This window comes from Nuphar pumila, chromosome 15 (assembly GCF_984573655.1).
Source record: "Nuphar pumila chromosome 15, dmNupPumi1.hap1.1, whole genome shotgun sequence".
Taxonomy (NCBI): domain Eukaryota; kingdom Viridiplantae; phylum Streptophyta; class Magnoliopsida; order Nymphaeales; family Nymphaeaceae; genus Nuphar; species Nuphar pumila.
This window is the reverse complement of record NC_143263.1, coordinates 91,414,942-91,428,426: the sequence shown is the minus strand read 5'-3', so window position 1 is coordinate 91,428,426 and position 13,485 is coordinate 91,414,942. Positions and strand designations below refer to the sequence as shown.

The 13,485-nt window shown below is 42.9% G+C and overlaps 1 protein-coding gene across 1 annotated transcript in view; it reads right to left on the bottom strand.

The window, feature by feature from the left end:
- Positions 1 to 13,485, bottom strand: part of LOC149815983 (tRNA (5-methylaminomethyl-2-thiouridylate)-methyltransferase) — a 37,105-nt gene that overhangs the window by 3,908 nt on the left and 19,712 nt on the right. Inside the window, exon 7 of the mRNA XM_089988874.1 lies at positions 11,362 to 11,445. Within this exon, the coding sequence (XP_089845000.1) occupies positions 11,362 to 11,445 (84 nt within the window). The remainder of the gene's footprint in view (positions 1 to 11,361; positions 11,446 to 13,485) is intronic.

The window sequence follows — 13,485 nt, the reverse complement described above, 5'->3', positions numbered from 1 at the left end:
TCCCATAAGCAGATGGCAGAGAAGCGTAAGAAGGGCCTCTGATACAATTGCGATGAGGTGTGGCAGTTGGGGCACAGGTGCTCGATACTTTTACGTGTGTGACTCAGACAGCGAGAATGATGAGGTAGAGGGTGTGGAGGCTGAGCCAAAGACAAAGGATCAGGCTAACGGGACTGTAGAGATCTCCTATCATGCCCTTGCAGGAGTAGAGGTCCCCCAAACTATGCGAGCACCGAAGACCGTCACAAAGCTCAGGGCAGACATGGAGGAGCGCCTGTCCCGTCTTGAGCAGGCCCTCAACTGGTTTGCAGGTCCCAGACTCACTAAGCGAAAGGCAAGAAGGGCCCTAAATTGAATCATTTTTTGGGTTGATCTGCCGGAGTTTTTCTCCAATTCGTGTAAGGAGCTAGATCGAGTGTTGACGGATGTGAAACTCTTATCGTTCTTTGAAGGACCGTGTGAAGCATGCACAACCATGGATTCTTGGTTAGCACATGCCAATCTTGTTGCATTCTTTGATGAATCATATGACCCATGTAACAAGAGTCAATCGATCAGTGAAAAACTACAAAGGGCAGCCTTTAAAACCCACCATGTGCTTGTGAAAAACTCACCATCCAACTCTTATGATGCGTCAAATGACATCAGGTTTCAGCACTTGATTGAATTTTAGATGATCGAATGGAATTCCAGAGACATGAGGATGAAGTTCTAGCACACAAGGGAGAGGATCATTATCGCCACAACAGTTATATTTTATGGTGGTCGACGATACGACAGTAGAGGGCCAAACAGAGATGCACCCACAGTTAGAGCAGGTCCTGACCGAGTACAGATCAGTGTTTAGTGAGTCACATGGACTACCACCCACGAGGAGCCACGACAAGGCGATACTGATAGAGTTTGAGCCAAACCGGCTAATGTAAGAACGTACCGGTACGCCCAAGTGAAAAAACGGGAGATGGTGCAGTTCAGGGTGATTCGCCCCAAGTGCAAAAAGTGGATGAGGCGACCTGGGAGGTTGAGGATGCAATGTTGAAGTGTTACCCCGACTTCATGCCTTGAGGACAAGGCGGTTTTTCAAAAGTGGGAATTGTTACAGACCGACCCAAATCCGTTCTCTTTTTGTTTGGATCGATATGTTCCATTTCTTCTTATTTGGACCTATATGTATGTGGGCCAGGTATTTGGTTGGATTTTGGACTTCTTGCTTTGGTTTGGTTTGTTGAGATTGGATCCATCTTCAACCGATCAGTATTTGCTTTGATTTGGATCTATTTGTATAGGATCAGATCCACACTAGACCCAATCCGCCCATGAACTATTTGTGGAAGGAGGAAGCAGCCACCTGTGTAGAGAGAGAGAGAGAGAGAGAGACGGCTGCACAGAAAACTCAATTCGTTTATTAGGCTAGGGCTTCTCTCTATATTAAATAGAGAGAGGCAAAAAGGAAAAATTACATATAAGCCCTTATGAGAACAAAAATTCAGAAAGCCTCTAATATAAGAGAACTTAACATAAAACCACCTATTCTCAACACTCCCCCTCAAGCTGGAGCATAGATATCAATCATGCTCAGTTTGTCACAACATTTTGAGAAGTTTGGCCTAGCAAGAGGTTTTGTAAACATATTTGCAACTTGGTCTTCCGACTTTAGGTATTTGGTTGTGATATGACCAGCTTGAATCATATCTCTTACATAGTGACAATCAACCTCAATGTGCTTTGTTCTCTCATGAAAGACAGGATTGTTTGCTATATATGTTGCCACTTTGTTATCGCACATCATTGTCATTGGAGAGGTAACCTTCACCTGGAGATCATGAAGAACAGTGCGAACCCATATCAATTCAGCAGCTGTTTGAGTCATAGCCCGATATTCTGATTCTGCACTCGACCTGGAAACCACATTTTGTTTCTTACTTCTCCATGAAATCAAGTTGTCTCCCAAAAACACACAGAATCCTGTGGTAGACTTTCTATCTACTACAGATCCAGCATAGTCAGCATCAGAATAGGCTACTATCTCCAGAGTTCCACCTTTCCTGAACAATAACCCCTTTCCAGGAGAGGATTTTAGATATCTGTGAATCATTATGGCTGCATTCCAGTGTACCTCAGTTGGTTTGTCCATAAACTGGCTAACTTTGCTTACTGCTAAAGCAATATCCGGCCTGGTCACAGTTACATATAATAACTTCCCTACTAGGGAGCGATAGCTTTTGCTATCAACAGGTTTTGACCCTTCTTCAAACAACTGAACTTTATGGTCCATGGGAATATTAGCTGGTTTAGCTCCCAACATGTTCGTTTCCTTTAATAAGTCAAGAACATACTTTCGTTGAGACAAAACCATCCCTTCACGGCCTCTAGCAACTTCTATACCCAAAAAATACCTGAGTGAACCAAGGTCTTTTGTAACAAAGTGTTTTTGAAGATGAGCCTTTGTGGCTTCAATAGCTTTCACATCATCTCCTGTAAGAATGATGTCATCCACATATACTACCATAACAACTATGCCAGAGCTAGTTTTCTTTATAAAAAGGGTATGATCTGTTGCTGATCTATTAAAGCCAAAGCTTGACATCACTTCAAACAACTTTTGAAACCATGCACGAGGACTTTGTTTCAAACCATAAATCGCCTTTCTCAATCTACACACCTTCTGACACTCCCCCTCAACCTCGAACCCTGGAGGTTGTTGCATGTAAACGGTCTCAGATAGATCCCCATATAGAAATGCATTTTTCACATCTAATTGGCACAAGCTCCAACCATGTTGAACAGCGACTGAGAGAACAAGACGAATGGTACCCATCCGTGCAACAGGAGAAAATGTTTCAAAGAAGTCAATTCCATATGTCTGAGTATACCCTTTCGCGACTAATCTGGCCTTGCACCTTTCAATAGAACCATCAGATTTATACTTTATTGTATATACCCATTTACATCCAACAATGTCAGCATCAGCTGGGGAATCAACCAGATCCCAGGTATGCTGAGATATTAAGGCTGTCATTTCTTCTTGCATAGCCAGCTTCCAGCGAGTATCAAGTTCTGCCTATTGATAGTTCAGAGGAATAGTTTCAGCAGATAAGGCTGAAATAAAAGTCTTCATCTGATGTCCAATGCGGGCATGGGAGACAAAGTGAGATATGGGATATAAGGTACATTGTCTTGTCCTCTTTCGTAGAGCAATAGGCCTGTTATCATCATCCTGGAGATCACTATTGTCAGTAAAACTTACCTCAGGAGAAGAAGAAGATGAAGGCTCTTGCGGAAGTGGAGCTCTACGCACATATACCAATGGAGGATTATTAAATTTGGACGTGGATGAAGTTTGGTTCGGTAATGGGGGCACAGATTCCAAAGGAAAAGGAGGTATAGGTAATGTAAAAGACTCAGCTGGATCAACCTGCAGCGAGGAACTGGAAATAGAGTAATATGGAGAGGATTCCAGGAAAGATACATCTGCACTGACATACTCTCGGCGAGAAATAGGATCATAACATCGATAGCCCTTTTGATTTTTTGGATAACCGATAAATATGCATTTTGTAGCTTGAGCGGCTAATTTATCACGGTCAGGGTCAAGTTTGTGTACAAAACAAACACATCCAAATATTTTTGGAGATAAAGAGAAAAGGGGAGCATTAGGTTTTAGGATATGTAATGGAATTTGATCACCCACAGAAGACGAAGGCATGCGGTTGATCAGATAGCAAGTTGTGGTAATCGCATCACCCCAGTATGACGCAGGAACATTGGATTGAATCATAATGGTCCTGGCAACATCAAGGAGATGTCGATGTTTTCGCTCAGCCACCCCATTTTGTTGAGATGAATAGGCACACAAAGTTTGGGGTTGGATGCCATGATCTTGGTAAAATTGTAACAGACCTTTTGATTTAAACTCGAGAGCATTATCAGTGCGAACAATCTTGACAATAGATTCAAACTGAGTTTTTATTTCAAGAATTAGGGATTTTATAATACTTGGAACTTCAGATCGTTCTTTTATTAAAAATACCCATGACAACTTAGAGAAATCATCAACAATAGGAATCTTACTAGGACCCCATACATCTGCATGAAAAAGTTCAAAAACTTTATTACTAGACTGACTCTGACTCGAAGGAAACGAACTTCGATGATGCTTGCCCAACTGACATGCTTCATACTGAAATGATGTGGTGGAAGGAATCTGAGGAAAGACCGACCGAAGCTTTGACAATGAAGGATGACCAAGACGACGATGCCACTGAACAGGATTGAATAAATGTTCCACTGCAGCATGAACAGTACCCATTGGATGATGTAGGTAGTAAATTTCATTTTCTTCATAGCCTCCACCAATCTTCTTCCCCGTCAGCAAATCCTGAAAATGACAACCCATTGGATCAAATATTACTCTACAGTTTTGTTCTTTTATAAGGCAACTAACAGAGAGTAGACTTTGAGGAAAATTTGGAGCATGAAGAGCATTTTTCAACTGTAATGAGGAGGATATAGAAATATTTCCCTGACCAACAACCGGGGAGGAGCTCCCATCGGCTAAGGAGACTCCAATCTGAGCCTTAATATCCTTTAGATCTGAAAAAACACGAGAATTGCCACACAAATGTCTGGATTCACCAGAGTCAATAACCCACTTACTATCAGTCGGCTGAAGATGATTTCCAGTTGAATATGCAACACCAGCTACAGGAGGAGTGGAACTCAAAGGTCGAAGTGCGATCAGCTCATCATATTCCGCACGACTAAGGGTGATACTACTCTCATTTTCAGCGATATTCTTTTGTACATTTGTAGCTTCGATAGTAGTCACATTTGCTTTAGGAGTATATGACTTTAATGAAGAAGAGGTTGGCCGACCATGCTTATCCCAGCAACGATCTTCTAAATGTCCAGATTTTCCACAGTATGTACATTGAAGCTTTCCTCTGCCACCCATACCACGTCCACGTCCACGTCCTCGTCCTCTGATATTCTGAATATTTTCACGCCCATAACTAGATGGAACCACAAGAGCAGATGACTGAGTTATTTGCTGAGATTGTGGCAGTGAGATAGCAAGTCTACTCAGACGATTGTAAGCATCAGCAAGAGTGGGAACATCTGATCCAGTCAACATTTGAACTTTTGCAACAGAGAAATCTGAAGAAAGACCTGTAAGAAAACGAGCAACCATGGTTTGTTCTTGATGATCCTTTTGCTTCGAGCAACAAAGAGGCCTGTGAGCATTAAGTCTTTCAAACGCAGCTTTGACAGAGGCATAGTACTGGGCCAAGGTCTGATCTCCCTGTTGCAAGTTATATATTTCCTGTTCGACTTGCAGGATACGACTCACATTCGTTTCTTGTGAGTATGTATCACGAAGGTTGTCCCACATCAGTTTGGTTGTATTATAGTAGATCAATCCATCTGCAATATGGGGTTCAACACTATTCATGATCCATGACATAACAATGTCATTATCTTCATCCCAAGTAACATATTTTCCCAATTTCTCAGTGGGTTCGCCTTCCAACAAAATGTGTTTTCGACGATGTCCAGATACCGACATCATAAAGGTTCTGGACCACCTGGCATAGTTGGTTTCATTCAACCTTACAGAAGAGCCATACGAGAAGGGGTTGGCAAAAGCCTTATACTCCCCAATCTGTTCCATTTTAGAATCACTTTTCGAATTTTCAGCCATACTGTTCACTAGAACAGCAAGAATCCAAGTAGAATTTTCAACACTGTAAGGAATCAGCCCCGCTGTTTCCAAACAAGAAAACAGTCCACAACCAGCAGGTAATCACTCCTGCTGCTGTTACGACAAAGGGATAGTTGCACCAAATACACCACGGCCAACAATAATATTCAGTTGCAACACTGATGAACACGACAACTGTTGTTCCCCAAACATATAAAGCATAACTACCAATAAGTCTTCAGAAGACAATTAACTAAAGCAATCATATCTCTATCATACGCAGCAAACACAAAAAAAAATCCAGAATCACGCAGCAACACAGAAGCCAACAGCTCACGGCTGAACAGAAGCCAAACAGCATGAACAGCCAACAGCTACAACACGCACCAGCAGGCCAAACAGCATGCTGGAACGCAGCAACACATAAGCCAAACAGCATGAACAGCCAACAGCTACAGCACGCACCAGCAGGAACACGTCAATCTCCAGAGAATCACGACAGGAGATGACAAAAACAAACCCCACAAAAAAAAATATTCAAAGGAAATGGTTACGGCTCCAGGGAATCACGACAGGAGGAGATCCATCCTTAGATCTGACGACAGAGAGCGTGACAACCATGACATTCACGACAGCATGCTGTAAATCACTACTGCTAACACAGGAGGTTCATTTCTTCAAAGAACAAACAGCCATACGAAGGAATACAAATCACGACAGGGGCACGATAGCCAGACCTGAATACCATCGCTCCCTAGTTGGTCATTAGATCTGATAACAGATCTGGACCAGATCTGTCATCAGATCTAAAAAGTAAATCCACACCTGGTTCGAGATCGTTGCAGCAGATCACGCTCCTGATGTGGGTCACGCTGCTGGTGTAGATCACGCTCCTAGGATCGTAAGCTCTGATACCATGTGGAAGGAGGAAGCAACCACCTGTGTAGAGAGAGAGAGAGAGAAAGAGAGAGAGAGACGGCTGCACAGAAAACTCAATTCGTTTATTAGGCTAGGGCTTCTCTCTATATTAAATAGAGAGAGGCAAAAAGGAAAAATTATATATAAGCCCTTATGAGAACAAAAATTCAGAAAGCCTCTAATATAAGAGAACTTAACATAAAACCACCTATTCTCAACACTATTGAAGGAGGACTTGGCCCCATAATGAAGTATCTTGGAAGTTTTTTGGGAACTCCCCTCTGTGAGATCTCGTTTTTCCCTTTCGTCTTCACATTTTTTGAGGGTACAACCGTCCGGATTGAGGATCTCTCTTTGATTGAACCCACTCCTCCGATAATCGGGAACATGTTTTTCCCTTCAATCATGGCATCCGCAGTTTCTCAATCATCACAACCACATCAACGATGGCCCAAGCCTTTTACGGTTTTTTAGAAAATCGTAAGGGCACTGATCCCAAGATCGGCACCCTATCAATTAGATCTAGAAATATGAGATAAGCTGGGATATTACATTGTGGAGTAAAATGAAAATTCTGAGCTTATACCATACTTTTGAATGAGAGGGTAGGTAAAAGACACCCTAATCCATATATGGTAATCCATATATACTTTGGCATTGTGGAGAACAATAAAATATCAATATTTCATGACAAGTGGTGCATGAACTTAGCTCATTCATGAGCCCACTCATGCCAAAGAATTAGGCTCATAGGGTGAGACCCTATTTTGAACCATAGCCAAATCTAGTTCTCAATAATTTCTCTGCAAGGTTTTTCTAGGGATTTTTTTCAAAACACAATTGTTTTTCTTAGTGAAATCTCGGATGTTTTGAAAATTTTAAAATATAAAGAAAATTAAAAAGGATAATAGGTTTTAGAAGTAATTTTTAATGAAAATATACAAAAATAGTTAGAATTTTTTAATAAAATAAACAAAAAATAAGAAAATTTACATATTTAAAATATATAATACAAGAACTTTTTAAATATTGTAATATTATTGCAATATTTATGTTATAACCAACGTATGACAATATTTTGCCATTACTATCAGCCAAAACTATTTTCTTGTTAGTATTGCATGTTTTCAAAATATTGGTGATATTTGTCGTTATGCTTTGAACAAGCAAGACAAGCTTGAGGAAGCCAATGCTCCATTTTTTTTAGTCTGTGTTGCGCAGGTTATAGCATCATCTTAGTCTGTAATGCCCCAAAATTTCAAACTTGCGAACCTTTCAGAAAACAGGGAAGAGACTAGAAAAAAAATGTCTTTCCTTCAGAGTTTGTTTATGAAATCAGTGGAAGACTATCCTTTTGTTAAATTCAAAAAGGCAAGCTGACAACTTTGGGCACATTAGCTAAAAGAACCAAAACGCACAATCCATGTTACTTGCAAAACACTTGGAAAATCCACTTTTATTTAAGAAGTTCCCAAATAGTACAAAATTCGGATATCCAAAGGAAAATCCGTGACAAAACCCACAAACGTTCAGGACGCGAGCTAAGAGCAGGAAGAAGAAAGTCTTGAAGCCATCTTGTCATCGCGTCATCGCCCGTGGTGTACCTAATCATCACCTATATCCATAGAATGAATTATTTTCGCGAAAAAACTAGTAGGTGCACAAGAGAGACTACAGGAAACTGAATTAAGAGCATTTAATTCAGTATGTTAAGCAATTTAAAGCAGATATGCAGTTAAACAGGTAGCCGTGCAAAACAGGTAAGCAGTGCAAACAGGTAAGCCGTTCAAGCAAGTAAGCAGTGCAACACAGGTAAGCAGTGCAAACAGGTAAGCTGTTCAAGCAAGTAAGCAGTGCAACTGTCAAACACAGCATGACGATTCATTTGATCATAAGTTGTGAACTACTACGCAATAAACAAGTCTCGTGACCCATCAACCAGTGTGAATAGACTTTATGTTTCGATATTACTGGCCTACGAGTACACGCAGGCAAAACGTAGAAACAATTGAGACTAGTTCGGGCGTCTGTTATTCTATGTATTTTCAATAACCCGAATAGCTAGCTAAGTCCGCTCCTAAGGGGACGGCTTTAGCCGAGAGAGGATTCCCCAAAGACAGGTAAGTGGCAACGGATGCATCCAACTTCTGCAAAAGTCTATGAGATCTACCACCTATGATAATGTCTGGCAGTTCCTTCCCCTAACTTCAATGACTGGGGAGGCCGGATCTTTGCTCGTGGGGTGGTTGTTAACAATCTGTCCATTGGAGTTTTGTACCGCTCTGTCCTCTCCCTTGACAGACAACAAGCGAATGGGTGTGTTAGGTGTTGCTTAACCAACGACCCATCCTATACTGTAATCTTTAAACCACTCGAGCATCTAGCCTGTGAAGGCGATCAGTCACCATTTAAGTGATTACAGCATTTTGCATTTAGCACTATTCGAGGTCGCACGACCATCTCATCCGATCATCACAGTACTAGCGTGCAGTGCACGACTACAAGTACTCTAGGATGAAACGGGTATAGCTCCTCAATAGGAGCCTCAACAGAAGTGTTTCATAAAGATGTAATGTTTCTCAAACTTTACTTTTGACCGACTTTATCTTTTGAAACAGCCAGCAACTTGTGCCAACATTCGGCATGTGATTTTCTAGAATCTCATCCACTATCGAGATATCTACATGCCTCGCATGACTCGATACCGGCCTCGATAGACGGGATACGGGTTTCTCAACAGAACCCCTGCTAAAAAGTTCGCTCGAGCCCCAATTCGGGGTCACCCGAGATATGTCGAAAAGACGAACAGAACCAGTCAATCACATCCTTCTGAATGCTTCAATTTGGGCAGTCTTTGATGCTTTTGCACATCTCCCTAAATCTTAAGTCTACTCTGCAGGACTACGTACTCGAAGAGCCAAGATCCCTCTCCTTAGACAAGGTTGTACCGCTAAGCTTATGACTCAACTCTTGTCGCAAGAGGAAGAGCGATAAATGTCTCTTGCATCCTCCACGAGAATGCCTCAAAAGCGCATGCAATGAGCGAAAACCTGAGCATCATCTGCAATGACAAGGCAGTAACAAAGCATTTGCAAAAGCAAGAGCCTAGGCGCAAAAAGCGGTGGCAAAAAGGAAAACGTGACAGACAGTAAAGAACAAGGATCGCGAAACCGCGTCCTTGAGTTAAATGTGTACTCGTATAAATATATATTTGTATATATATTTATTCAATTGCCCTTTTTAGTTAATTGAACTCAATTCAATTGTCCAAGTCCTCCGTGTAATCTTCCCCTACCTTGGAGAATTGCAAGCTTGCTGGCGTCTGCGGGTGTAAACGATTGACGGCTTAGGTCACGGAGCGCGAGCGGGATTCATCGTACAAGGTGCAAAAACGACAATCTTAGCAAGCTTATACCAAAATAGAAGATCAGGGACACTGCCGCTGACTTAACGTGAAGGAAGCAGAGGCAGGGGCATCGTGCCCTTGCCTGCTATAAGCGCAATAAGCAGGGGCAGGGGCTGCGAGCCCCTGCTGCCAGCGAGAAACAAGGAGGCAACAAGGCAGCTGGAACAGTAAAGGGCCCCTGTCAGGGCTTGCTGGAAGCGGGCGACAAACGGTGGCAGAGGTAGGGAGCCTTGCTCCCCCCATGCCGAATAGCAAAGAGGGCTAGGGGGCTTGGTCCTCTGCCATCTTTGCAAAAGTGCAGCGGTGACGACTCTGTTCCGTCCTGCAAAAAGAAACAAAGACAAGGGATGAGCCCATGTCTGTCAAGCAGAAACGTAGGGAAAAAAAAGGGGAAGAGGGGGGGGTCTGGCCCCTCCTCTGCAGAAACATAACACAAGGAGGGCTCCCCCCCCCTACCCTGCAAGCATAGGGCGACGGGAAGGGACCCAGTTCTCCCACTGTGCCCACTGGCCGAAGAAAAGACACAGGCAGGGGGCTCTGCCCCGCCCTGCCTGACGCAAAAGAACAACGACAAGAGGCTCTGCTCCCTTGTCGGTCGAACCAAAGAGAGAGATAGGGGGGAAGTCCCCCTGCCAATGAGAGGCGACGACAGGGGGCTCCGCCCCCCTGTCGATCGATTGAACACGGAGAAGAAGAAGATGAGGGTGTGTGAGGGGAAAACGAGAAAAAAGAGGGGAGAAGAGGCGTACCTAGTGGTCGCCGGAGGAGCTTCGGGCTGTCGGCGGTCGGACGGGAGGTCGCAGGTGGCGGCGGGTTGACAGGAGTCTCCAAGCTGGCTCGCCGGTGGCGGTGGTTCGTCGGCGAGCAGAAATGAGGGAGTGCGAGAGGCAGTCGGGGGAGAGAGAGACGAGAGAGCGGAAAAGGGGGTTTCGAGAACCTCCCCCCTTTTGCCTCGCTGTCTTTAAAAGACAGCGAGGGAGGCGGTAACCTCAGGTTGGGTCCAGGTCCGACCCGAATCTAAATATTTTTTTTTTTGGTTATTACATAGTCAGGGTAAGAAATTTCTTCTCCCTTTATCTGGGTTTTGGAACATTCATTCTCTTCTTTAGGCACCCTGTTGCTCAAATTTGAATAAAAATTTACCAGCTTAAATACAGGCCAGATCCCAAGCCTGATCAAGCTTGGATGAGCCAAGCTTGCTGCAGTTATCAACATCACCGATGGTATAAACTACCCAAAGGTTGTAAACTGATACTGCTGTTGAAAGGACGAAGATGTCAAACATTAAAGTCACACTTCTCAAGGAATCACAGTGAATACATAAAAAAAGTATCACCTTTCCTAGGAAGCAAATTCCTTGTGAGTCTTTCCTGTCTTTGTTGGGAAGGTTCATCTCAGCAGCAAGTTTACGCACTTCATCCTACAAAATGTTGCAGAAAGGAAATAAAGATGAAATGAAACAACGTAACTCACAGCCTATTTAACAGCACTCCAGATGTTCATATATGATAGATATCCATGTGTAAGCACATAAAACGTTAAACATAGAACAGTACATACTTTTCAATTTTCAGAGAGGGAAATGACAAATACAGCGCTAATTATTAAGAAAGAAAAAGATAAAACATACACACACAAACAAACAAACAAAAACATTGCACACAGACGCATGCACTCACACAGATACACATGCATGCACTCACACAGATACACATGCATGCACATCCACACAGGTCCACAAGCAGTCACCTTCATAGATACATGCATGTGCAGGTGTGCATGCATATACACGCATCCGCACCTGCCCACACTCACACGCATGCATGCACGTACCTTCAACGATGCCCGCTCTTGCACACGCACAGGCACCCACCCACCCCCCCCACCACACACACACACACCCAAACCACACACACACACATGGATGCATGCACACCCACAAACACACAGGGACCGATCAGTCATTCCCAAAAAACAGCCAATTTTTGGTTGAATCAGGGCGATTCTGCCCTGAATCAATTCATTTACATGTTTCAAAAATAATAATAATATTTATAAAAGATAAGATTACACAAAAAATAATCTTTGAAATGGCCCAACTAAATCACAATCTGGTTCGATTTGATCTGGACCGATTTTATTTTTATTTTATTTTTTTGAAAAGATGATTCACTCAGTGAACAAATTTTGGCAACATTGCTTAAAAGAAATAATGCAGGCTATATAGTCAAAAGTGCCGACAAGGTGACTAGGCACCTAGTCACCTTGTCAGCTGACTTCCTAGGTGACCCCTTTTTGGGGCACCAAGTTTACCGAATAGGCGCCGGCTAGGGTGCCTCAGAAGCGACTAACCTGCCCTCGTGTAGGCAGGAGAGCAATTTAGTCTTTTTTTAATAAAAAGCATTATGAAGTGGGGGGTTAAAAACTCTCTCTCTCTCTCCTTCTTCTTCTTCTTCTTCTTCTTCTTCTTCTTCATCCCCTTTTGTCTTCATCCCCTTCTTCTTCTTCTCTTCCTCCTTTTTCTTCTTCCTCCAGCTCTTCTTCCTATCCTTTGTTTTGTCTCTTCTCCTATGTCCCCCCCTTTTTCCCTCTTCTTCTTCCTCTTCATCTGCTCTTCTTCTCCCCCTTCTTCCTCTTCATCTGCTCTTCTTCTCCCCTCCGCTCCCTCTTCTTCTTTCTCTTCTTCACCCCCACCCCCTCTTCTTCTTCTTCTCACCCCTTCTTCTTGCCCCTCCTTATTCCTCCTCTTTTTCTTTTTCTTCTTCTTCTCACCCCTTATTCCTCTTCTTTTTCTTGTTCTTCTTCTTCGGTTGAGAGAGAAAGATATATATATATATATATTTATTCTGTTTATATATATTGTATAACCTATAGACTCTACATTTTTGTGTATATGTACTGTATATATATTCTATTTATATCCTAGTCACAAATATTAACTCCGCTTGTGTATAAGTGTTTAGTTATACACTGCCGGTCCCAAGCCCGGATAAAGGAGGAGGGTTGTGGTAGGCCTGTGACAGCCAGCATAAAAACTTAGTCATACCCTATGAATATGAACCAATATGAGAATTTCGTTGGGGCGTTCCCTACTGAGCGACGCGTTGTACTCTATAAGCCTGGAGGCAGTGATAAATGGGCAAGGGTTGCTAGGTCGTCGCCCGGAAGCGACGCGTCACACCGGCGCCTGGGTGTGGTGTCAAATAGGCAAGGGTTCCCTCACTTTGTTGGATGGGTGGGGGTAAAGAAGTTAGTCCAAGACCATAAAATTAGGTTAGCCACTTGGAACATAGGGTCTTTAACTGGTAAGTTGGTAGAGTTAGTAGATGTTATGTGTAGGAGAAAGATTGATATTTTATGTCTACAAGAGACCAAATGGGTAGGTGAGAAAGCAAAAGTGATAGAACCTTGGGGATATAAGATTTGGTATACATGAATAAATAGGAATAGGAATGGAGTA